The following is a 27,571-nucleotide window of genomic DNA, read 5'->3' as shown; positions in this document are numbered from 1 at the left end:
GAGAGAGAGAGAGAGAGAAAGAGAGAGAGAGAGAGCGAGTCAGATCCAGTTGAGAACATCAGAAAAAAATCACAACAAACCCACGTGGGAGGTGAAAAAAGTCACGTGTCTTATCAACCCGGAACTCAGTACAAACAACAGCTCGGCCTCTGGCTCATTTTGACATCTCGCTGCAGATTTCAAGACAAGGTAAATCTGTGCTTTGTCGACTGAATATCCTCAGGCTTGGTACTTTAAAGAGCAGACACTCGTTTTTAGTTCGCTTAGGTAAAGAAACAAGCAAGCAACGGACAGAAGCGAAGCTAATGTTAGCCGTGAAGCTAGCCAGCACAGCTTACTAGTCGTTAGTTTTGTAGCTAAATGTTGTGCTTTTTCTTTGATTTCTGCGAATTCTGCGCTTACGTGGACGTTGAAATTAAGATTATTGCCTCTCAAATTCACGCAACACATGAAAACTTATTAAACAAACGGCAGCTAGCTAATATTTCCACAAAGTTAGGTACATGGTGGAATATTGTCGGTCTTTTTTCCTCCAACAATGATTTTATCAACATTTAACACACACCGGGGTATGCATTCATACCTATACAAATACCTAGAAACACAACACACATAAACACCTTCCTGTATATAAACTACCATTCAAAAGTTTGGGGACACGCAGACAATTTCATGTTTTCCATGAAAACTCACACTTTTATTCATGTGCTAATATAATTGCACAAGGGTTTTCTAATCATCGATTAGCCTTTCAGCACGATTTGCTAACACAGTGTAGCATTAGAACACAGGAGTGATGGTTGTTGGAAACGTTCCTCTGTACCCCTATGCAGATATTCCATTGAAAATCTTTTCCTGCTAGAATAGTCATTTACCACATTAGCAATGTCTAGACTTTATTTCTCTTTAATTTAATGTTATCTTCATTGAAAAAAAAATGCTTTTCTTTGAAAAATAAGAATATTTCTCAGTGACCTCAAGCTTTTGAATGGTAATGTATGTTTGTATTATGTTATGATGACATTTCAGTTGAGATACAGATCCATCTTAGAGTAATGCACAAATGTTGAAAGGCTCTTTAACAAATGTGGACAATGTACAGTTATACAAATTATCCCCAGGTGCTTCCATCATAAGTGCCACATCTGTTCTTTTTAGATAGACTATGAAAATACCCCAGAGTTGCAGATATTTCCAAAATCCATCGACCCATATTTAGCCTGCCAGCCTTTTTCCAGGACAGATTGGTGACTCCTTTGGCCAATAACAAACTTATCTCTATAAAACGATCTTTTGTCTCCTTCTGATGTTATTGTGAGCAGAGAACAAGCCAAACATGAAGAGATTTAGATGGACATTGTATGAACGGTATATCTGACTACACTCTCTCACGGCTTCCCAGCCTTATTTAGATTCAGTGCTACCAAAGAATGGTGGTAAAGCATTTTCTTTCCTGCATTTAATACAAGTGCTAGATATGGTAACAGATCAAGATGATTTTAGAAATATGAGGTCATCAGCCGAAGTTCTCTTGAAGCAACTCTCACCAGCACACCCAGATTTGACTAAACAGCAAAGAAGAATTACATTATTTTCTTGCTATTAATTGAATTAGTTGTTCATTTAGATTTGCGGTAAATAATTTGCCTTAGAGGAGATTTGCTTCTTTCAAAGTCCTCTCCACACTGCTCATATTGAGGTTATTCTTAAAAACTATGAATTATTTTACTTATTTAATAGCCCAAAAGCAGCTGTGTTTTGTTATATTCAGACAAAATTCCTTTAATGAGCCTATACAATGTACTTATTTTAACAACTGTTAAATCGACCACCTTCATTTCTTTTGTTTATATTTTTAACTGCAGGAACACAGCGAGGAGAATGGCCACGCACTGGTTGGGTAGCATTGTGTCAGTTAACTGTGGGGTGGCATTGGGAGTTTATCAGGGAGAGGTGTCATCTGTTAATCATGTCAGCCAAACCATTTCACTGAGACAACCCTATCACAATGGAGTGAAGTGTTCTGTTCCTGAGGTCACATTCAGGTAAAAAAAAAAAATGACCCCAAAAAATCCCATCTCTACCTTCTTATCTAATAAAATAAAATGGATGCACTTTCACTGGGTTTTTACAATTCTCCACATACAATATCTGAAGACAAACAAATCGTCAAATGTTTGTATTTTCCCAGTAATATTCCAAATGCACTGCCAGTCTAAAGTTTGAACACCCTTTCTCAGACATTTGACAGTCATAAAAAGTGATAACTCTTTAAATATGCTCTAAAGTCTGGCTTCTAGCGTTAATGTAAGACTTTAAAAACAGCTCAAAACCTTTACCAATTTTTCATATCTCCTGATGCTCTGCATTAATAGTTAGAAAGCTGTAGACAATATAAAGTGAGTGTAAATCATTGAATTAGTCTTTAAGCTGACATTCCGGTGCTTTTGAATAGGAAAATGTGAAGGAACCATCTAAGAAGAAATGCCAATTCCAGTACAGGAGCAAGATCAGATTGAGCTCCAAGTAAGGTCAGTGTTTTTGTCTTTTAGTGCCGTGGATATCAAAGAATTGAAGTTTCTAGATATCCAGAACACACTGAACAAGCCCAGCTCTGGACAGGAGGCTTCAACAGAACCCAGCTTCATGTCAGCAGGACGCCAGAGCACCAGAACCACTCAGTCTCACTCAACGAGTGGCAGCTTTCAGTCCAGCACTGCTCCAGTCACTATCCTACGCAGAGGTAGGCAGATACATGAACCAAGGTTTAATCACCCCACACTTTATTTTTATTGGTAGGGAACATAGTGAGCAAATATTTAAGTTTTTTAGAGTAATATAATGCCTCATAATAAGTAACATTGCTGAAAGCCACATAATTATTGGCCGTAATTCAGGTCCATTCTGTTTTGCCAAGCTGAAGAGAGTAGAGTGTTCAAAATTAAACAGAACTGTAGTGTCTTTAGTTAGAGCCAGAATGATTGAACTGTTTGAGATCTGTTGTTCAGTTATCCTCAGTATCCATTATTCTTATGATTAAATAATGATAATGGTGATTCATCATCATCAGTTCACATGGAAGCTGGTTCTCTCCAAACATGAGCTCAGCTTACTGACAGCATCAGTAGCAGATAACAGAATGACTTTTTGAAATGAAAAAACTCGTGACCTCGACAAATTATGTGGTAATCATGCTCCAACAATTGAACATTGTGCAAAAGGATGATGATTGTGTGAGTGTGATACAATAGGAGTGGAAGGTTATTTTACAATTGTTATGAAATCATTAAGACAGGTTCACATAGGTTTCTTAAAATTGGAAAGCACGGTTTATTGAAGGCTTTTGCTTATTCACAGTGATGCTGCATTTCCTAGTTCTCACATCACAGAAAAAGACTATTGTTGCAGAGAGCATGTTGTGAGTGATGACATGACACAATTTTACCACAGCAATGCCTGTACAGTACTCTTCTGTTGGTGAGCGGAACATAGATATTGTTCAGTGACTGACGGAAATGTGACACACGACGGCATCATGTGTCACTCAGTCACTCTGTAATTTTCAGAAAGTTGCCACTAAAGACAGGCTAAAAATGCAAAGTCACTCAATGCCACTGTGTTACATTTTACAGTAAAGATGTTTCCCGGCTTACAATGAAAAGGAAAGCAGTTTTCAAAGCAGATGAAATGATTTGGAGGATAAATAAAATTCAAATGTCAGATAATTAATTACTTTTCATGCACTGCATTTGTGCCAAATCACAACACTCTGATTCCACTCAAAGGCCTTTCTTTGAATTTCCGTTCAACAGAAATGTGCTTTGTTCAGTGTTACTTCCTTGAGGTGCATCAGTACTGAGACGGCTTTAAGGTTTTACACCGGATGCTGGGTTTGTGGGACCACAGCCACTTTCAAATCCTTTCCCAATCAAATATTAGAACAGCGTGATGTGTAAATTTGTATTATGCTTTGACCAATCACTGGACTTTTTAGTGGTGTAGTGATGAACTGCAGTGTAGTAGAGCGATCCATCTCTGACCTCTAGCTTGCATGTGGCTTCCAGTCCCAAGCCTATTCATTTCTACTGAAGAAGGTAATCATCAAAATGTGGCACAAATATTTAATTTTCTTTCTTCTAAGAACCCATATTATGTTTTTTTATAATTCCCTCTTGCCTTTTAGGGCATATAAATGCACTGCAAATGTACAAAGTCAAGCCCAAGCTAAGTTTATTCTCTCCCACAGAAAACAGTGCTCCTTACTTGTCTGAAATACCTCATTTTAAATCCAGGTTTTTCACCTGCCACTTACTTAGATCACAAAGCCCAGCTTGTGACACTAGACTGACTTGTCCCCAGACAAAGAACGAGCAGCTTCCTTGCAGTTTGCCATGCTTTCTTTCTGTATTCAAAGGTCTGGGGTTACGGTACATAACAAACTTTACCTCACTTTCATCAGGCCTATTGACCAATCAGAACAAACTGAGTGTTTCTGGAGTGGGGCCTTGAAGAGACAGAATTTCAGACAGTGTGAGAAGAGGTGCTGCAGCAGTGTCCAATATGAGAAAAATAATTTGTTCTACATTCTAGCAGACCCCCCCCCCCCCCCCCCCCCTTTTTTTTAATGTAATTTTGTAAATGGGCATAATATGGGCTTTTAAAAAATCATGCAGTATTTTCCCTAAAGACCTGGGCATTGTAGTTTGTCCTGACCAGAGCTGAATATGCTTTGGCCACTGCTTGGCTGTGGTGAAAAAGAATTTCAACGGGATGAAAATGAACTTTAATGCAGTTAAAGTAATGTTAGGTTTAATGCGGTTTATGCAACCAACTGTTCCACTAGTCTGAAGAAATCACTGACAAAGTACCAGGAATGTAATCCAGCAGAGCGGCCAAAACATTCATCCATTGTGAAGCCTATATTATTGTTTATATTGCAGCTCAGACTGTGCAGTAGTGGGGTTGATTCAACTCTGTGTCTGCTTGGCTCATTAGCTGCTGTTTTTGTAGCTGCTGTTTATCTCAAAGTTTGTTTTGTCTGTCGTGTAGTGCTTTTGATGTGTTGTCGTTTTTGAAACCTGTAAAATATTGACAGTCTTTGTATTGTAAATGATAAAAAAGCTAATTATATAATCTTTCATTTTACTTTACTGCCTTTATTGCAGCAGTCATTCTGATTAAAATTTACATTTTAATAGAACAAATATGGTGTAATAAAACTAAATCAGATGTAATAAATTGTCAGCACAGTTCTGCTGCTTTGACACACATTGATAGTGAAACACATGTTCCCCTGTCTCAAATTGTACACGTAGCTGTAAAAATCAGAATGTGTTACTTAACCTTCCTGATTAGATAAAAGTTAAAAACAGCATTTCCTCTAGTCAAGACTGAGCAGGAAGTCTGCATGGACAGCTCTGTGGCCTCTGCAGTAATCAGTTAAAGTCAGTTCACTTTCACACTCAGGATCACTGAACAATGGAGGAGTCAGAGGTCAAAACTTTGGCTGATAGACTCTGACTGTCTTCAGCGTGGTTGTAAAAATGACCTCCTGTCACGGACTTGCCCAATAGGAACTCTTTTTTCCCCCTCATTTTATTTAGTTTGGTTTCATTTCATTTATTGAGTCAGTCAGTAAGACTCATAACTTGTCGACCCAGTCTCTGTACCTCCCTGTGTGTCACTAGTTCTTAAGCAACACGAACTTGGAACCAAACTGTGTCTCACTGTAACTCCCCCTAAGATTCCCATAGCGTGCTAAACGCTTGTACCAAAGTTCCTCTTTACAATACGTGTGTGACTAAAATCAATAAACATTCCCCCTCCCTCTCGGTGTCTGCTCCTAAAGAGAAGGTTATGTAAAGCCGCCTGTCCTCTCTCTCTCCCCCATCTCCTTTCCTTCACTTGCTCTTGGCCGGCACAGGAAACACCCCCTCCCCGACAGGAAGCCATGTTGTCCCAGTGTGCTCGGAAGGCCTGAGCGATATCAATTGTGGAGGCAATGTTTACCTTTTGAGTTTTTATTTTAATCTCTAGCTCTCAGGCTGGTGGCCAGGGAGCTAATGCCCAAATTGCATGGGGCCAAAGTGCTGAGTGGCTTGGGCAGGGCTGGTCTTTTCACACGCAATGCCATGCTCCCAAGAAGCCCCCGGGCACAAAGAAGGGAAAGCAGGGTGGGCGGTTGCTTATACAAGATTGTGGATTCCAGAAATGGTTTGTGAATATCTGCCATTGATCTTTCTGGGAGAGTAAAATAGGAATCTAGAGACTAAGCGCTGTTGAGAGAGATGCACAGGCCTCCAGAAGCACAGTCAAATTCCATTACACTCAAATAGATCCCATTAAACTGGCATTTTGGAAGAGCAACTACAGACTTTGCTCTTATGAAAAGAGTTCCAATTACCAGCATGCTACCTCTGCATGTGGAGTGAAATCATATCCAGCTTCGTGTTTTCCCAGAAACCCTTCCTTCAGAATTTTCAGCTTTCATACCTTGGAAAGATTTTGCTGCACATCCGGGATTTGTTTAACTTAACATTCACACAACTGCACATATTCATGCAGAGAGCACCCCAGTTTGATTACAGGCTTCCACTGTTAACCACATAGTGTGTTTAAGTGTGATTTAAAGCTTTGTCACAGCACGCCAGCTGTAGCTACTGAGATGATGCTGAACTTTTCATGTTCATGTCCTCAGCTGAGGTTTCCCATCAGGTTGACTCATTTCAACCAGCAACAAATCAGGGTTTTGCATATAGTAATGAATAGTCAGCCCTACCTCTGTTTATTTGTATTTTTGCTGTACTCCAGCCACCATCTCCAGCTGCTCCCTTTTTCATTTGTGACTGAATGATAGTGACATGACTTCACTTTAGCCTTGTATTTGATCATATATTGCTGTTGCATTACAGTTACCCCCCTGTAGTCTATAGTAGCCGTGTACACTGCATGCACAAAAAAAACAAACAAAAGGGTTGCACTTTACGATAATGACATCCTGTTAGTTTCACATTTACATTGTATCAAGTCATTTGCGGTTAATTTACATCTTCTTGCATGCATTTTTGCAACCGCATTGACTTTTTGCAGCTAAACTTTAGATTCCCTGCTGGTTGCACCTCATTAGTTCATCTAATTCTAGGGTGCTGCATCTGACTGACAGACACTTTACATTTTTTTTTTTTACTTTTCAACATCAGCTAAATCTCTTTTTAGCCCGATTTAGCCAATGGTAATGAAGCTGCCAACTAATTATGCATCCATTACAGAAGGCATTAATCACTTTAGGCCACACTGCCCCATACACAAATGCTATACTTATTAGCTGAGATTTGGAAAATGTGTGTAGAAATAATGATATAGTGGGAATATTCACCTGAATATTCAAAATTGTGCATATAGCATGTAAAACATGCACTGTTATGGTCGACTTCATGTTTATTGCCACTTTTCAGTAATTGATTTTTCCTCATAGACTCCCATGTTGTTCTTTGTAAGTGACCACAGAATTTTTATTTGAAATGATATGGCTGAAAATGGCATTTTCCAGGTAAGGAACTGCTGTGACAAAAAGTTAGATGGCAAAGCATAGAGATGTCTAAAACAAAACATGAACATGTCTAATTATATCCCTTGTCACAGTTTCAGCTCTGTGTTTTAATATTTATGTATTTAGCGGTCCAATTTTACCATAACCCATATTTCAGTTTGAAATATTCCTGGCCTCTGTCATTGTGCTAATTTGTGGTGGTAGGTTTGTCTAAACTCAAATCAGTGAGGTTCACTGTCTGTGTAGTTGTTATTCATTAGCCTGTTTGACTTGGAGCTCTGCCCAGGTTATTCAGATTTTTGATTCATAGCATGACAAAACACTTCCTTGTAAATAAAGCCATTGTTGGCTTGTGGTAATAAGGCCGGCAGCCTGTATCCTTGTTCACACAGGTGAGCACACTGACCCACCACCTTCTCTCCAACATGCTGGATGCATTTCATTCTACTTAAAATTGATTGCAAATAGCAAATAACTTATAAACAGTTAAGACACACTCGCCTTTGTTTGGGAGTTCACTTGTATGTGCTTAAGGGTGAACAAGACACGATAATGTTTGTATTTTGTGAATGCAGCGGTAGAAACTGTGATTGCATGTTAACACACCCCCAGCTGAAATCAGCCCGGTTTGGTGGTTGTAAGACTATATTTCTATGCTGAGCCAGGTCTCAAATTAGCTCACAGTTTGTTTGCAGCTTTGTAGCAACGCCACTGTACTATGACTGAGCCTCCTAGTGTCTTGCGTGACAGAGGCCAAAGTACCTTAGTTGTCACACTGACAGTAGCGTGCGACTGTGCCTCTCTGTCTCCTGGTTAGCGTGAGAGCTCTGGATGGTTAGGGTTGAAGGCCAGGTTTTTCCGGTTTTTCTTTTTTTTGTTCTTAGTTCATTTTGTTTTTTTGTTTGTGCTTACATGTATGTAAACTTTATTGAGCCCCGCTCAGTCAGCCATTGTATGTTTTGCGTGTCAGTGGTGTTTTGTTCTCAGTAGTGGGTTTTCGTAACTAATCGTGAGAGAAAAAGACTAGTTTTCAGTCAGAGCTACATGCAGTAAAAAGAGTTACAACCATCAAGTCAGAATTTGAACCTGCTGAGTGCAGGAACATTTTGTGTGTGGATTATACCATGTGCAACACAGTGACTTACTGTTTAGTATGACAGCTCATAGCTTCTTTCAGAGGTGATTAGGATGTGAGCTGCACTGACAGGTAGAAAATATATTCAGGACTAATGTATATTTAAAATTAAACAGGCCTGTGGCAGTTCAGAGCAGCACCTCGCGTTCCTGTTTTTAACCCTCAGTAGGTGAACTTTAATCTGGGCAACACAAAATGCAAGTTGTATTTTATTAATTTGTTGTTTACACTGCATAATAATGATGATTTAGCCAACAATTCTGAAATTGCATTTGAAATGCTTTCTTGTGAATAAAATTTGAAGTAAAATGTTTTTTTTTGGCTGGTCATCTTTTTCACTGCCCTTGACATTCCAGTTAAATGAAACTACCATTTCCATCTTATTGTCTTTGTTATTGTTAGTATTATTATTATCATTATTATTTATGATAAGCCAAACATACATAATAGAATATCTTGTCTTTTATTTTTTTAACTATCTGTAGGATAACATTTTCTTGCACTCAGGGACACATTTGAAAATTTATTTCAATAAAATCAGATCAGATATCTTTCTCAAGCCTCACCAACCCCTCCTGTAGTAAGATATTGTGTGTTTGAGATGCTGCTGATAAATTTGAACAATTTTTTTTAAAATAAAAAAAGCCCTGTCCAATACTATACATACCTGTACATGAAATTGTCATAAGGTTTGAGTATGTGCAGTATCCATGAAATTCCAAATGGTTTTGGTAATTTCTGCCATCTTCTATAACATTTTAGTCCACTATAATTTCAAAATAGCAATGCAATCAGTCACTCAGTCAATAGCAAGTCATGGCTAAAACCAAAGAGCTTAGTGAGGACCTCTAGTTAGGCACTGCGGCAGCTGACAAGACAGGAAAAGGCTTTGAAACCATGTCTAAGTGTTTGATTCTGTGAAAAATCTCAGTCCCAAAGAATGGAAGACCACTGCAAATTTCATTCTGATGAATCTGAGCAATTCAGCATCCCAAGGCAGACACTCCAGCAGACACTGTGAAAGGCTGCCATCCATAGACAATGACGAAAAGGACACGCAAAGGCTTACCCAGCTTTGGCAACATCTCACCTGGACAACAAAGAAAGCTTTTGGTCATCAGTTCTGTGGTCAGATTAAATGACAATGGAATTGTGTAGACAAAGGGATGGGTTAGTCATTTGACCAAAAAAAAAGAAAAGACAGAACACCATCCTCACTATCAACATGGTGGTGGGGGGAAAAAAAACTTTAGTAATTTTTTTTAGCCCATGGGCCAGGTAACTTGGTCAGAGTAAACAGCAACATGAGAAAGGATGACATTAGGATTCTGCAGAAAAACATGGTCTTGAGCAGCAGTGGAGCTGCCAACAAGACAATGATTTGAGACATGCAGCCAAAGTGGTCAAGAAATTGTTATCAGAAACAATTTGAACATATTGGAGCCAGTCGGCGTCCAGATCTGGATCCAAACGAGAATCTGTGCAAAGAGCTGAAAGTTGGAGCAATGGCAGCAAAGAATTCCAACCTCAAAGATCTGGAGATCTTTGCAAAAGAGGAGTGGAACAAAATCCCAGTGCAGACACAGAGAAAGCATGTTACAAATTGCATGAACTGTTTAATGGTTGTGGTGGCAAATGAAGGCTTTGATACTGATAGCTGAGAAAGAAAATGAATAATTTTGCACATGGCAATTTTTAATTTTTTGCAGAAGACTAAATATAGCAAACAGCATCCCAGAATTAGTTACAATCTATCATTAACATGCCCAATACAATATCTTGGATTCTCAGATTCATTTGGAAATAATGACGGAATGATTCTGCATGAATTGTCTATTAAATACAAATGTGTTGTCTCAATAACATCTAGTGAGGAAGATCATCTCTTGCTGAAACATCATAGCGGTCATGTCAGTGTGAAATAATAATTATACAAAAATATTTGTTTGGAGGTATACTTTTTATGTGTATATGAAATACTATTGAGCATGCATAGTTTACCACTCTTTGTCAGTTCAGTGTCAGTGTGTTCTGTTGTAACATGTCGCTCTCCTGCTGCAGCTACAGCCATTTTTCTGCTGTGAACAGAATCATGAGCATATCTGGCTGTGGTGAAATTCAGCAGACCTGGGATCACCCTCAGCCTTCTAATACGATGTGCACAAACATTGGAGTTTATTTGAGTCAGAGGCTAATATGATGGCTATGCAGTGGGATGTGTACAATGAGAGAGAGAGAGAGAGAGAGAGAGAGAGAGAGAGAGAGAGAGAGAGAGAGAGAGAGAGAGAGAGAGAGAGAGAGAGAGAGAGAGAGAGAGAGAGAGAGAGAGAGAGAGAGAGAGAGAGAGAGAGAGAGAGAGAGAGAGAGAGAGAGAGAGAGAGAGAGAGAGAGAGAGGAGAGAGAGAGAGAGAGAGAGAGAGAGAGAGAGAGAGAGAGAGAGAGGTTCCATTGGTGTCTTAAAAATATTCAGATTTTATGTCTGCCAACATGGTTCTGTAGACAATCTTCTTATATGCAAGCAGTCATCACACTAAAGCAGAAAATTAGCTTTATGCTTGTGTTTACTCTTTGCACAACAATTGTCAGCTGTCTACAAATGACTATAAAGCCCAACCGCTCGTGTTGTTACTTATATTTCAAAGTCTCTCTGGTCTGCAGCACCTGCAGGTTCATCAAACAGCAGAGGGGTGACGCAGGCCATGCCGAGGAAAACTAGTGCGAGGAATGGAGGAGCTGGAGGACCAGTAAGGTCGAAGGACAATGAGCGCTTTGGTGACGGGACAGATGGGGACCTGGACACTGACTTTGACTTCGAGGGAAACCTGGCTCTGTTCGACAAAGCTGCTGTCTTCTCCCAGATTGACGGGACCAGTATCCACAGCAGCAGGACACAGCATCAGAGCAGGCAGGCCGAGCAGAAGCTCCTGTCATATCGCCATGACGAGAATATTCTGGAGGGGAAACCAGTTACATACAGACAGATAACGACGCCTGAGCATTGGGGGTAAAGAGTACTGTACTGGTAAGAAGAACACACACACACACACACACACACACACACACACACACACACACACACACACACACACACACACACACACACACACACACACACACAGGAACTAGAATGCCATGTATGCACCTAGCCTTTTCTGTTTCTCTACATATTGTGTTGTTAGTGGATATGATAGAAAACCAACAAATATTGAAACAGTTGAGTCACATATAAAATCGTTAAATCAAGTCCTTGAGGAACACACACCTCCAGCTGATTTTGACATGACCCATGCTATTGTAGTCTGTTGAAAAGAAATGACAAATAGTTTCAAATTCTTGCATTTTTCATATTGTCAGTAAATTTATGAAAACCATTCTTAAATGAAACACACAGTAAGCCTGTCTGACATGTTCTTTTATAATCACAAATGACACAACTTTAGTTTGTGTTGAGCAAATCTCACATTCACTGTCCAGCTGTTGTAAATACTCACTGGAGAACCCAGTCAGCAAAAGACAGTGGTTCACAACACAGACACTGTTAATCACCTTTGTATAAAATTACCTTAGAAAATTCAAAAATAATAATAAAATGTGATGTTTCTGACCATATTTGACTGAAATTGTCAGTGGGACATAGAAGGTTTATGTTTGATTGCCAGTGAAGCGTACTGACGTGAGAAAGTAGCAACGTACTGTTAGTTTGCTCGTTGGTTTAAATGATCCAAAAAAAAATCTAAATTGTATCACCAACTTCATATATATTGCCAATCAAAATCCAAAATCCACTTACGACAAAGCAGCTAATTTGAAATCTTTTCTTCTTTAATTAATAATTTATTTATTTTTTAAACAGCATTTTATTTGTGGTATTGCAACATATTTTTTATGAGTCAAAGCACATTAGGTATAGTACAAGCTCTGTGCAGATAAGACTTTGTCATTTATGGTTTTGTATTTGTGATAAGAGGAAAATAAGAGTGATTAAGATGTTATTTAAAGCTTTGGCAATCACACCTCATACCCCCCCTCGTACATTCTCCTGTGCTTTCCAGGAGGATTTTCCACAGTCACCCCGATTTAATTCCACATGAGACATGAGATAGTTAGCATGAGATGAAATGAAGTCTGTCTTTGGGCCGTTTTATCAGTGATCATGTCAGCTTTGTGAACACAGTTTATCTTGGACAGAGTAGAGCTCAGTGGAAGAACACCGTGTTTCAACTTTGGCCAGGAGTACCATCTGGTTATGTAATAACACTGTTTTGACAAGCACGGTTGGGAAGCTCAGTCACAGCTCTTTCCAAAAGGTGAAATATGCTTAACTTTTTTTTATACCTGATACTGAGCACTAAATAGGCTCTCAGTACTGCAAGGAATGTGCTGTAGTCACTCTTTCTATTGAACACCACGAGAAAAACAACATGTGCGATAAAGAGGGGCTCACAGTAGACGTGACGCTCATTTCTCCCATTGGTCGGAGAGAGTTCACCCTGGGGCAGGCTGACTGGCAGCATACAGGCCTGGTTACTGTTTATCATGACCTCCAGCAACCCCTCGGGTGTAAGCCTACAGAAATGATGACCTTGTCCTTTCTCACACTGGTTCACTCGTTACATAACTGGTTAATACTGACACAAGATAAGTAAAAGGAATTCAAACACAGGCCTTTGAGTTCAAGGTGTGAGAGACATGCCTGGGTCTTTGTATCAGCCCACTCTCTAGGAACTGAAACAGTGGAGGGTGGGTGGTAATGGAGGAGGACAGAGTGATATGATGCATCTGTATGTACAGGGTTTACACTACGAGCAGATTGGTACTCCGCCTTCTTGTGGTAAAAAGGTTAAATAGCAATTTCAGACTTCAGAGAATTATTTTGTAGCAAAAATGAAGTGGAAGGTAAGTTTATTAAAGAATGTCTCTGTATTTACTGCAATAACATTTAGAGTATTTGTAACAGAATTTTATGCCGTCCCTAAAACTTACACGAGTTGTGACATCAAAAAAGCGTGCAGCCGTGCTAGGTCCAGTTGAACGATAAGAACTATGGATCCTAACAGTAGTTATGACACAGAAGAGGTGGAAAATATATATTCACGTGCATATGATGAGCCACTGATGTACAGTAATGAGCCTGCTGAGTGTCACAGAGACCAGGAACAGACCAGAATTAGCCAAAATAATGTCCAGGATAAGCTAGTGTCATGTCTTGTGTAACAGAAACCAACAGTACGTTTAACAGCTTCACATGATAAAAATAGACAGAGTAAGGTAGGAGAGAGCAGAATAATGTAGAAGTTTCCAAACTTAGAGAACTTATAGTACACAGTTGTGCTCTTGTTAAGTTGAATCTCGAACAAATCTGTAACCATTGTTCCTGGCGACACTGCTCCTGCTGATGGCACTGAAGCAGTTATTTGCACTGAATAAACTGCAGCCGCTATCAGTCTCAGACAGCCATGCCTTAGACATCCTTTCCAGAACTTCATTGTGTCTCCACAAACATAATCAAGCCGTCTAAAATGAGCCCTGCACTCAACGATGTTCTTAGTGACAGTTGCAACAGTGAAGCCCCTACCGTTCATCTGCCCAAAGCTGGCACAAGCATGAAAGCAGCTTCATTGTTAGGAAAAGTGTGGGCTTGATGTCCTGACAGGCTGGAGTTTGTGCACTTTGCACAAACACAACAATCACTATAATGAAATACTGTGAAATGCAAAGTAGGTAGAAAATAAACAAACTTTGTAAATCACAGCTGCTCCGTCTTAACTACCACCTACTATTGTGCAGTGCACTGCAGCAGAGGGGCTTTATGTGATGCTTTGTAAAAGAATAAACAGCTTTAGTCTGTTTTTTCATCTGAACTTTCTCTTCATGTCTCATAAAACACATTAAATCAAGCTTAAGCAATAATTTCCAAGAAATTTGAAGTATAAATTTACTACATAAAATTACCCTGTAGGTTGCTCTTCAAATAGTTCACCGGCCTAATGTGGAGTAAGTTGGGGAAAAAAGTATATATTGGACAAATTTGCCCCAGTGTGGTTCTAAATAAAGACTTTTATCATGAATGATCAAGATTCCCGTCTAAATAATCTCTCTGGCAAAAAATATAGTTATTATTTCAGCAGGATAAGGTGGGCTGGTGAGACAGTGGATTTATAAAACACTGCATTAAATGTCATTGTAGATTCTCACTGAAGGCATCAAAACTATGAATGAACACATTCAGAGTTATCTAGTAAATGAAAAAATGTGATATAAGTCAAAACATATTTTATATTCTTCCAAATAGCCACCCTTTGCTTTGATTACTGCTTTGCACACTTTTGGCATTCTCTCAATGAGCTTCATGAGGTAGTCACCTGAAATGGTTTTCAGTCACAGATGTGCCTTGTCAAGGTTAGTTTGTGGAATTTCTTGCCTTCTTAATGGGGTTGGGACCATCAGTTGTGCTGTGCAGAAGCCAGATTGGCACAAAGTTGACAGCCCTATTTGACAACTGTTAGAATCCATATTATGGTAAGAACCAACCAGCTAAGAAAAGAGAAACAACAGTCCATCATTACTTTAAGAACTGAAGGTCAGTCAGTCTGGAAAATTGCAAAAACTTTTAAAGTTTCCCCAAGTGCAGTCACAAAAACCAAGTGCTACGATGAAACGGGCTCACATCAGGACCGCCCCTTGAAAGGAAGACCAAGAGTCACCTCTGCTGCTGAGGATAAGTTCCTCCGAGTCACCAGCCTCAGAAATCACAAGTTAACAGCATCTCAGATTAGAGCCCAGATAAACGTCATACAGAGTTCTAGTAGCAGACACATCCCTGCATTGACTATTCAGAGGAGACTGCACCAATCAGGTCTTTATGGTCAAATAGCTGCTAAGAAACCACTACTGGCCTCCACAGTCACCTGACCTAAACTCAACAGAGATGGTTTGGGATGAGATGGACCGCAGACTGAAGGTTAAAGGGCCAACAAGGGCTCAGCATCTCTGGGAACTCCTACAAGACAGTTAGAAAACCATTTCAGGTGACTACCTCATGAAGCTCATGACTGTGCAAAACTGTCATTAAAAACAAAGGGTGGGTATTTTGAAGAATCTAAAATATAAAACATGTTTTGAGTTATTTCACACTTTTTTGTTTATTACATAATTCCATATGTGTTCATTCATAGTTCTGATGCTTTCAGTGGGAATCTACAATGTAAACATCATGAAAATAAAGAAAAAACATTAAATGAGGTGTGTCCAAACTTTTGACTGGTAGTGTATATATGAGCTCTGTTTTCACATGGTAATGGCAGCAGATTCTTCAAATCTAGTTTGGGATTTTGCATTCATCATTCATGCAGTCTTTCTGCACTGTTTGAAGATGAGCACGAGTAGGATGGCTGGGGCAAAGATTATGTTAGATAGCAATTTCAGCTATTCAGTTGGCTGTAGGAGTGAGAGTGGTGTATTGATGGTGTTTCTAGGATTTTCCCCAGACTGTATCTGATTGTAGTGACATAGCAGAGCTCATTCGGCAGACAGCTGCCAAGCCGAGCCTCCTTTTCTTACTGTGCAGGCAGATCTGCTTCCCAGGGCTGTCATCATAATCCCCATCCTCTGTACTCTGTAATTAGTATGCCGCCGTACAGCCTTACATAAACAGCACCTCTGAAGCAGGAACAACCGCAGAGCTCTTGACCTGGAATCTTTGCCAGTAAACAGATAAATCAACAATAGGAGAATACAGAAAGCAAAACAAAGTGCCCAGCTGTAGGTTAAGTTGACATAACGTGCTGGCATGGGGATTTTACAGGCCTGTTTCTATAGTCCATTGTTTATTGTAAAAGTTGCAGTCTGTGTAAGTTTAGCTCTGCTATTATCTTGCTTTTCTGCAGTGAAACCTCAGTGCAAACAAGCCAGACCGCAAGCATAGTGCAACCAAGTCAAATGCCGACTGGTTTACCTGCTATTCTTTTATTCATTTATTTATACCACGTCACTTTGGCCAATACAGAATGCAAATACAGCATCATTATTGCGTTGTTTAACCATTCTAACGCAATAATCTTTAGATAGATGTAAACCATAAATAGCTTCTTTTGGAACTGCGGGCTGTCAGGTGAATAAAAGAGGAATTTAGGCGTTAAATTGCAGTTTAGATGTACTGATCTTTAGGAATGATTTTAAATTCATGTACATTCCACCTGGTGGGGTGTCGGTCCCTGATTTTTTGCCGGCGCACAAAATCATAAATTCTGTGCAAGAACAGAATCTCCCGTGCTGTCACTGTGTTAACTGTATTTGCACAGATTCAGTACTCAGACCTTCAACAGATGCAAGTCATATAAATTTTTGATCAATAGATGATTTGTGCAAAACATGGTGAAGAAAGCTGCAACAATGAACTGCTGGCACCAAACATATTTCCAGAATGCTAAAAAAAATCATCTCACAGATTACTGCATTAAGCTTCTTTTTGTGCCCCAATGACCCTGCACCCCGTCTTGCTACCTCTGCAGCTCTCGTGTGAATGAAACAGCCTCGTCTGACCCTCCCTATCCCAGTACAAGCCTTAGTCACACATGGCCCATATCCAGCCAGCGTGTATTGCTTTCAGTCCCGTCGGTTTCCTTGTCATGCTTGAAGGATTGCTTCCAGCTCAGTTTACTTTAGCACAGCTGCATACTCATGGCTACCCGGTTCAGCTAGTTGACTATTGAGTTTGTTTTCGCACCACTTCGAAAGTGGGTGTGTACATAAATTACTGCATGTGTGTGAGAGTGTGTCAGCGAGGAGGAGATGGCGTGTGTGTGTGCAGGGGAGGAGGGGGTAGTTTTGGTAGCGGCAACTTCAGCAAGAGAGTTATTAAGAGGCGCACCTGGTGGGATGGTTGAAAAGCAATTAGTGCATACTAGTGCAACTCCCACTTCCCCTGAGCTTGGCACTCGAGGCAGCACTTTGCATGACAAGAAGCAGTTGACTTTCCTGCGCTTATCGCTCATGAGGATTGGCATGTTTCACATTTCGGCTGTCCACTGAAATATATTAGCAGTCTTTGTGTGGTATCAATAAAAGAATAGTGGGAGGGGAGCAGGGTTAATCTAAAGATAAGCAAGAATTTCAATCAGGCACGGCATGAGTACCTGTGTTTATGTGTAATTATCTTGTGTATGAGGGTGTGTGTGTGTGTGTGTTGCGTGGGAGAATGTGTGTGCCACTCTGACCGTGTTGAATGCCTGGGTGAGAAGCTGTGGGCGTATGTGTCTTTGTACAACAGCTTGTTGTGAGTGTGTTGTAGGATGAGGTGTGTGCTGGCATGTGTGTGTGTGTCAGTGTGAATTTGTGCACACCAGCAAGGCCACCAAGTTCTCAGCTACCAGGCCAGAGATCTGTTGGAGGCCATTAAGGACTTAACTGCCTCCCAGCAGCTTTATTTATCAAAGGGATCCTGATCCGTGCAGTTCCCCCAGCTTGACTTTCATTACCCTTCTAATGTGCCACAGGCAGTAGACAGCCGAGGATTAGCACAGGCCCTTTAAAGGTTTCCACACACTCCAGTTTGTACAGTGATAAGAGGCTGAATTGTAGTTATGCAATACAGTAATTCAAAAAAATACATAGAAGAGAACAATTCTGACAAGGGTGGGTGACATGAGATGATGGACACAGAAAAACATGTTGATTTAAGCAATTTCCTCAGAAGAGAAGGACTGCCGATAAAAATTTGTATAAGATAATAAAACATGCCTTCAGATATCCCAAAGATAGCAGCCCAATGTTGGATTCACTGGGCAGTTGTTCTTCAGAAACGCTTTGTGTGTTCTCAAGAATCACTATTAGCCAATGTATTGCTGGTAACTCTTCAGTATCAATCTGGATTTCTTTAATCTTCCAGAGAATAATGATATAATGTTAGATTTTTGTTGATGAAGTGTAAAATTATACCGTCACCTTCCTGCACACATGCGTACATTTGTTTGTGCCACTGTTGCAGCAGCTTCCACATACAAACAGTCCTTACCAACACTGGCCAGTGAGAGCTGAAGCACCCTCCTATAGGACAACTTAAGAGTTACTGTTCAGGGAGAACTGATCAATCCTGATTTACTTTCAATATCTTTGTGTTTTGTCCAGCTGGTGCTCATGAGGCTGCTTCTGTGCCGCTGATATAGTGTTGCTAACAACTCTTATCTGCCTATTTATGCAGAAAAAGTGCAAGAAAGGGCAGTTTACTCAGTGTTGTAAATGCTGTATGTGATGTATATTTGTCATGTGAGCAAACCTGTAAAACAAACACATTTGCCAAAGTCATAACAGTGTTTTCTTGTCAGAAAAATAATTTGCCACAAGTTTCTGATTATACTGACGTGTGCTCCGTCAAAGAATTGAAAAAAGTTTCTTTTAAGTGCTTCACTCAATTCTGTACATAAAATACACTGAAAATTATAAATGCATAGTCTATGAATGAGGCTGTCGGTATTTTTTCTTTTATTTAGCAACCTTTGCAAGCAGTATATTTTGAGAACAGAAGTTGTTTTTTTTTCGCCCAGCATGCCTCTCCTATATTTAGTCTCCTCCAATCTCTCACCACTAGCTGTTGGGATACAGGTGCAGGTGTTCATATGTGTATGATGTTTGTCCCCTTTTTTGTCACGCTAACCTGCTGTATGTTTTGACTGAGGCAGCAGCCAGTGTGGGGGGTCCAGCCCAGTGCAGCCCCGTCCCACAGCTAAGGGTTGGGGATTGGTCAGAAACCATGTGATGGTGCGTGTGAACTCGGGGCCCGTGGGGGATAGGCGTCTCACTCTGATCGCCTCATGTTTGTCATGTTTTGTAAAGGCTGCCAATCTTCCCTTTGTTGCCACAGACAGCAGTGACAAACAGGAAAGGAAATGGAGAATCTTCTGTGATGGGAACAAGATCAGGTCAGAAGGAGGAGGAGGACGAAGGGCTTTTCCCCAAGGAATCGCTTTGCTCACAGTGCGAGATGTGTTGCTTACACATAACTACCACCCCCTGAGAGCATAGAAGCAGGTTTATCTGTCAACCAATATTTGTCCTCGTCTGAGAGGTCGGGTTTCTGGGTTTGACTCCTACCACAGCTGTTGTTTTTTCGAGGTGTCATAATGAAGACAAATTGCAAAATGACACAAAACTGTAGAAGGTGTTTTATAGTTCGGGCGTAATGTCGAATTATGGTACCTTGTGTGAATTTGTCTGCAGCATTTGCCCATCCCAGTGAATGCAGACTTGCAAATATGTATGAATCTATAGCTTTGGTTTCAGATTGTAAAAGATTAATGCATATATGAAAGGGACCTACAACAGCATCAACCTGCTTTTCTTACTAAACTTTTTTTATGGGAAAGTCACCTGTAGAACATGTTTACCAGTTAGGAGTTGCCCAAATTTGGCATGGAGCTAGATGCTACTTTGATAGCTAATCAGTATTTGAATGGTAATGACAGCAATTACTGTTACTTTATCTAATCAAGGTAACTTCATCTGGACATACGCTTCCAAGAACCAGCTGATGTTTTGATGTGCCTCGATGTTCCGCTACATCTGGAAAGAGAAAGTATAAAATACTATTAACATGCTGTTTATTTCACTTCATGTTTTCCCTCCGCAGACTCAGGCCTGGTGGTTCCCAGTGTGTCCTACAAGCTTCATAAGCATCTGCTAGCAGCTGCAGAGCACTGGGGCTTGACTCTTGAGCGCCGGCTGGAGACGACAGGTATTTGTTCCAGTCAGATGGCTCTCACACTGCTGGGTGGACCAAACAGGTAAGGAATACCAATCTTGGTTTCAGTAGTGAAGAAGCCTGAAAGAGTTGCCACCTCATGGCTGGTGCAAGAATGTAGTTAGACAATTATATGATAATAGGAAGAATGTGCCAAACATCTCTGTGTAATTAGTTATAGTCATTAAAGCTGGTCTGTCCAACTTATTGTTTTCCTGTCATGTTTTCCGGTCACCATGGCAATCGTCTTTACTACAAATTAGAAGGTGTTAACCCTGACCGCCCTCATGGTGCATTTCCTGAGGAAGGTGCTACACTGAGCAGTTGCACAACAGGTCAGGAACATCCGATTAGACTGAAGTCACTCCGTTTCGTATCATTTCACTGCAACCATTATGGGAGGTGAAGTCCTATTTAAGATCAAAGAACCAAAGTGCAGTAGCTCATATAACAAACAGGTTTATCATCTCAGATCCCTTTATCAACTTTTCTCTGTGATACGTGGGTGTCTGAAATTTACACTAGAACTACTGGGAGCTCAGATCAAGTTTAGTTTTGTATTGTAGTGACACAATCACAGATGTTAAGTGGTATCCACGGTTTTACTGACAGCCAACAGACTCTCAGTTCTTTCTTTAGTCATTCGGTTCATATTAAAACATGCTTTTAATTAAGCTTCCAAATAATTGGCTGCTTGTGTAAGCTGTAACTCATAACTTGCCCGATTTTCAAAATTTAAAACTGGGATTGTAAATAGGATGATTCTCATAGTTTATCTGCTTTAGTCAAGTGCTATTATCAACAAAGGTCCCTTAATCACTTTAAAGAACCTGGTAGGTTGCAGCTTTTTATACTACTAGTTACAAGATTATTTATCACAGTTAAATTAAAGCAGTTACATTTTTGCATTCCCCAATCAGTTATTGTAAACGGCAGCACAACTCGACAATTGATGCCTAGCTAAAATTGTCTAAATCTTTTTAACTGATAAATTAGATCTCTGATCAATCTTTAACAGATTGACAGCTTTTAATAATTAAAACAACTAACATTTTGTGTTCCTCTAATTTTTGAAAGCTACCTTTTACCATTTTTACATACATTTGTGGGCTTTTTGGCTTCTACACGCACAAAATTATGTTGTCCTTCTGACAAGAAAGATTAATACCAACTGTGCAATGATGCCAAAGGCTGGTCAACTGTGATTTTGCAAACCTCAGTAAAAATGCAACCTCACAAAAAGACTTGAAGATCATTTAGTCTGTATACACACTTTATTAATGTTTGTTGTCGATTTCTAAAAAGGCTTTTTCCGCTTAATGTTTATCCAATTTTAACTTGTTTAAGGGTGAGTTGTGAGTTTCGCTTGTTGGGTTTTTCTTCAGTTATTCTTTAACCTACCTGTTGGTAGCTCACACTGCTGTTACATGTGTAGTAGTGCACATGGCTTTTAGAAGTGACTAGTTTATATTTATCAGTTAATATCATGCAAAGTTCAGCAAACAGAAAAACATTAAATCAAATCAATATTTGGTGTGAACACCCATTGTCTTAAAAAAAAAAAAAAAAAAAGGTTGGACAACTTGCCACAGGGGTAACACCATTCTTTGCCTCCCTGATGGTATTGCATGATGAATAATAACATAAATATCTAAAACCTTTATACAATACTAACATTGTATTCTACACATTGAAAAGTGATTGAGTCACAGTATGAGTTGACAGTTCAGATTCAGGACATCACATGGCAATAGTGTGCACTGGCTGACTGCAGGTCCTATTGCAAAAAGCTTAATTTAGTGTGTTAGATTTGGGAATTTGTCTATCGGCATCACCTGCTCTTAAAGTGGTGTTTTAATGTAGTTTATTTTATAAGACAGGTATTGTATCAGTGTGGGTAATGGTTTATATTTTGTGGAAAAATCTCGGTATCGCTTGTTGACTGTCCTCAGGCTCACCCCAAAAAATGTCCACCAGAGACCCACAGTGGTGCTTCTGTGTGGGCCCCATGTTCAGGGAGCCCAGGGTATCAGCTGTGGCAGACACCTGGCTAACCATGAAGTGGAGGTCATCTTGTTCCTGCCTAACATTGTCAGGATGCAGGAGTCAGTCACCAGCGAGGTCAACCTCTCCAGCAGGACAAGCGGCAAGCAGGTGGCCAGCGTGAAAGGTAGAGCTCACCAACACACGGTATTTAGGGGCTTAAATCCTTGTCTACACAAGTTTCAGTTATTCAGATGGAGAGGACGATGTAAGTGAGATTGACAGTGTGCAAATGTTAGTTCATCTTGACCTGTTAGAGGGGACAAGTGCAGACAAATGTTGCCCTCTAGTGGAGTTGCATGCTTTAAAACACTCCTGAATCATTTTGTTCTTGTATTCAGTATGACTCAGAACAATGTAGTTTCATCTCAGGAAATGTTTAGTTGCCCTAAATTAACATTGGTGAAATTTGTCATAATTTGTGATTCTTTAGTCTGTAAATGTTGGGAGAACTTACGTGAATGGTCTGATGCAGTCAGACGTTTTAGGAGGAGGTTTTATGAGGCTATCTGACGCTTGTTTTGACATCTATAGATTCCTGTAGAATCGCCAGCTCAGTTTGGAGGGGGACCACACGCACCACAAATTTATTGCTTTAATCATTAAGTGAAGTAACTTTGAAATACTTTCTTTGTGTCTACCTGTGTCCTAGACTTGCCTGCGAGCCCAGTCGATCTGGTCATCAACTGTCTGGACTGCCATGAGAACCCACTGCTGAGGGAGCAGTCCTGGTACCAGTCAGGTGCCGACTGGGCCAACCGAAACCGAGCTCCAGTCCTGAGTATTGATCCTCCACTCAGTGAGCAGCATCAGGCTGTGGAGGCAAAGTGGACCCTCTCTTTAGGGCTTCCACTACCTTTGGCAGACAACGACAGCAGAGTGTACCTCTGTGACATCGGCATCCCTAAGCTGGTTTACGGAGAAGTTGGCATCAACTACCACTCGCCCTTTGGATGTAAATTTGTCATCCCTCTGCACCCGGCGTAACAGACATGGTATATTTGGACACTGTGAGAGAGTAGTCTTATTTTCCACAGTTAGTACAAAGAATTGTGAATGTAGAAGAGCTACTAAATGACAAAAAAAATGTTACAATGTGTGTACAACTTTTTGACACTTTTGGGAGCACTGTATGAGAGACTGAACTATGCGTGAGCTGCAGGTTTGTCATCTCAGCAGTCGCCATGTGTTGCGTGCAGCACCTCTTGTTTTTGAAAAGGAAAGGTTTCCTGTCTTTGGTGTGTTTTGATAAGGGCTCTGTGATGATGTGAATATGTTTACAAAATGCTGATCACTGAGAGTCTCTCTTTGACCTTTGACCCTGTGGTCAGTCAAAGCAGCAGACACAGTTCCTGTTTCCTCCTTTAGATTGCCTGTGGAGTCTGGTTCTGACCTGTGACCTGGAGTTCAGCTCAGCCTAATGCTGTCTGCCAATCCAGAGCTGCCATTGAACTTCCACACTTGATGTCTGTGTCCACTCTTTCAATTTGTTACTTTTTTTTTACTCAAAGAGGTGCTTTTTTGTCAAATAACGGTTGTAGCATGTTTCAATGAAAAGGTAACACAGAATCTATATTTGTATTTATTTTTGGACTACATCTCAGGAATAATGTATGATAAATGATAAAAATATATATTTGCATTTACATTATTCTGTCACTATTTTACACTGATGCACTGGTGTCTTGAGTTCAGAACCACTGACACTGAAAATAAAAAATGGTGGCAGACATTCCTGGAGGATTATTTTTTCTGTATTTCTGAAGTCCTGCAGATTAAACATGAATTTGTAGCACACATTCCAGGGGCTCCTCCATCCTGATCCGGGTTTATCTCTGGGGATTATGGCTAGTTGGCTGTATAAAAAAAACCCTAATGATTAAACATTTTCCATTTTGACTCATCAGATTCAGTCACTCCAAGTAACTGCCTCTCCGTTGGTCACCATAGTGACCTTGTGTTAAATCTTTGGATCAGCAAAATGTCAACTTTTCCAGAACAAAGAATTCAGTTGTATCTTTAGATTGGAAGTTGTGTGTTTTTGACATTATACAAGAAGACCTTTTAGGAGCCCTTAAGTCGCTGTGTAATAGTCTTCTTTTCTATCCACAGACTACAGCCGTGGCCAAAAGTTTTGAGAATCACACAAACAATAATCTTCATTAAGTCTACTGCCTCATTTTTTATGATGGCAATTTGCATGCACTCCAGAATGTTATGAAGAATGATCAGATGAATTTCAATTAATTGCAAAGTCCCTCTTTGCCATGAAAATTTACTTAATCCCCCCCAAAAACATTTCCAGTGCATTTTAGTCCTGCCACAGAAGGACCAGCTGACATCATGTCAGTGATTCTCTCGTTAACACAGGTGAGAGTGCTGATGAGGACGAGGTGGAGATCACTTGCTGATTGAGTTTGAATAACAGACTGGAAGCTTTAAAAGAGGGTGGTGCTTGAAATCATTGTTCTTCCTCTTTTAACCATGGTTACCTGGAAGGAAACACGTGCAGCCATCATTGCTTTGTACAAAAAGGGCTTTACAGGCAAGGATACTGCTGATACTAAGATTGCACCTAAATCAACCATTTATCGGATCATCAAGAACTTCAAGGAGAGAGGTTCAATTGTTGTGAAGAAGGCTTCAGGACGCCCAAGAAAGTCCAGCAAACGCCAGGACCGTCTCGTAAAGTTGATTCAGCTGCGGGATCAGGGCACCATCAGTGCAGAGATTGCTCAGGAATGACACCAGGCAGGTGTGAGTGCATCTGCACGCACAGTGAGGCAAAGACTTATGGAGAATGGCCTGGTGTCAAGAAGGGCAGCAAAGAAGCCACTTCTCTCCAGGAAAAAACACCAGGGACAGACTGATATTGTGCAAAAAGTACAGGGATTGGACTGCTGAGGACTGGGGTAAAGTCATTTTCTCTGATGAATCCCCTTTCCGATTGTTTGGGGCTTCTGGAAAAAAGCTTGTCCAGAGAAGAAAAGGTGAGTGCTACCATCAGTCCTGTAAAGCATCCTGAGAACATCCATGTGTGGGGTTGCTTTTCATCCAAGGGACTGGGCTCACTCACAATTTTGCCGAAGAACACAGCCATGAATAAAGAATGGTACCAAAACATCCTCCGAGAGCAACTTCTCCCAACCATCCAAGAACGGTTTGGTGACGAACAATGCCTTTTCCAGTATGATGGAGCACCTTACCATAAGGCAACAGTGATAACTACATGGCTCGGGTAACAAAACATCGAAATTTTGGGTCCATGGCCAGGAAACTCGTCAGACCTTAATCCGATTGAGAACTTGTGGTCAATCTTCAAAAGGCGGGTGGACAAACAAAAATCCACAAATTCTGACAAACTCCAAGCATTGATTATGCACGAATGGGCTACCATCAGTCAGGATGTGGCCCAGAAGTAAATTGACAGCATGCCAGGGTGAATTGCAGAGGTTTTGGGGAAAAAGAAGCGTCAACGTTGCAAATACTGAGTCTTTGCATAAACCTACTGTAATTGTCAATAAAAGCCTTTGACCCTTATGAAATGCTTGTAATTATCCTTCAGTATATTATAGTAACATCTGACAAAAAGCTCTAAAAACACTGAAGCAGCAAACTTTGTAAAAACCAATACTAGTGTAATTCTCAAAACTTTTGGCCATGGCTGTACATTGAGTAGAAACATAAGTGGGATGGCTAGGCTTTGTAGTGTCCTGCATTTAACCTACTTAATTGATTAAATTTGTATTTAATTTATCCCTTATTTTGTACTTCCTGGCTGGACTCTGAATACATCTCTTATTGTTGTCCTTTTGCTAATTTGTCAGAGAAGGGTGATCATTTTTGTTGTAGAATGTCAGTGGCTATTTTGCTGCAAAGTGTAAAGAATCAATAACTTTGTGGTGAACAGGAGAGTCATTCAGTCCACAGCTACTTAGTCTATTGGTGCTTCTACAAAGTTTGAAATAAAAGATCTGAATATTCATGGAAATTAAGCATTTAAAATTCTCCTGGAAGCTCACCCTTGGGATAAAACAGTCATTCTCTGTTCCCTTTCTTCTCTACTGTAGCAAAGAACAAACTTATAATGCGGTCATGGTTGTGATAAAACTGCATTACTGTTTAAAATGACGCATGTTTTATTCTAGAAGAGTCTGATGTTGAGATTTAGTTGTGTGAGGGAAGATGGAGAAAAAGTGGCAATAAAATAAGTTTACATGTATTGCCAGCCTTCTTGGTTATTTCTAAAAAAAAAACTACTGATGTGAATGCAGATCCTTTACAAACATGCTGTTAAGTGTAACTTTAGCTATGCAGGAGAGCCACTCGTGTCTATCTGAAGCTTTAAAATATTTAAATATTTCAAATTGACATATATATTGAGCCTTGATTTCCTGATAAAATGCAGATGCTAGGATGACGGTGGGCAATCGACAGTATACATTTTTTTAAAGTGTGTAAATTGCAAGTTCTGAGTGGGCGGTGGTAATCACCAAATACAAATCCTAGTTAAAACACCAAAGCGCAGTTTTGAGAGACACATTTCAATTGAGTGCTCCTTTTATTTTAGCACCACTACATTACATGATGGGCACACTGCACTTTTTATTCTGCTGTATTTATTTGGCAGTTATAATTTAAAATGTGGGCATTGAGATTTTAAAATACATAATGACTTTATAAAGTATGATTTTGTTACACATCGAGCTACTCAGTCAGATGATAGAATGAACGGTAAACAATGCGACCTGCCATCCTTCATAGTGAATTACTTTATTTGTGATACTGACCAACACTTTTCCATAATCCCATCATAAGACTTCTAATAGTGGAGTCTGTTTCTAGTAATGATACATAGCAATTATAATACATTGTAATGTCTTTTCACAGCAGATTTTATGACTTGGTCTTATTTCTTCCTGGAGAAAGGCTTATGTGTTATATTGGTGCAAAATAGAGATTTAATCCCTAAAGTTCACCTCTGTATCAAAGTTACATGTTTAGAAGTTGAGTTATTTTTCATGAAACTAATCCCTTTTAGCTTTCAAATGGCTTAGGTGAAATTCTGCACTGTTGCTTCATTTAGAATGTAATGATCTATGATGTCCTT

General features: G+C 40.0%; 1 protein-coding gene across 1 annotated transcript; it reads left to right on the top strand.

Annotated features, from left to right (window-relative positions):
* The first annotated feature begins 96 nt into the window (after positions 1–96).
* Positions 97–26,683, top strand: LOC110969462 (enhancer of mRNA-decapping protein 3-like). The gene is given in 8 exon segments (XM_051940005.1): positions 97–189; positions 1,866–2,045; positions 2,553–2,743; positions 11,343–11,683; positions 11,685–11,706; positions 20,308–20,461; positions 22,371–22,588; positions 23,114–26,683. Coding segments are annotated over 7 exon segments (1,425 nt in total). The 5' UTR covers positions 97–189; positions 1,866–1,881; the 3' UTR covers positions 23,449–26,683.
* Positions 26,684–27,571: the final 888 nt, after the last annotated feature.

The sequence above is a fragment of the Acanthochromis polyacanthus genome, chromosome 2 (assembly GCF_021347895.1).
Source record: "Acanthochromis polyacanthus isolate Apoly-LR-REF ecotype Palm Island chromosome 2, KAUST_Apoly_ChrSc, whole genome shotgun sequence".
Lineage (NCBI taxonomy): Eukaryota > Metazoa > Chordata > Actinopteri > Pomacentridae > Acanthochromis > Acanthochromis polyacanthus.
This window is presented reverse-complemented; position numbering and strand designations above follow the sequence as displayed.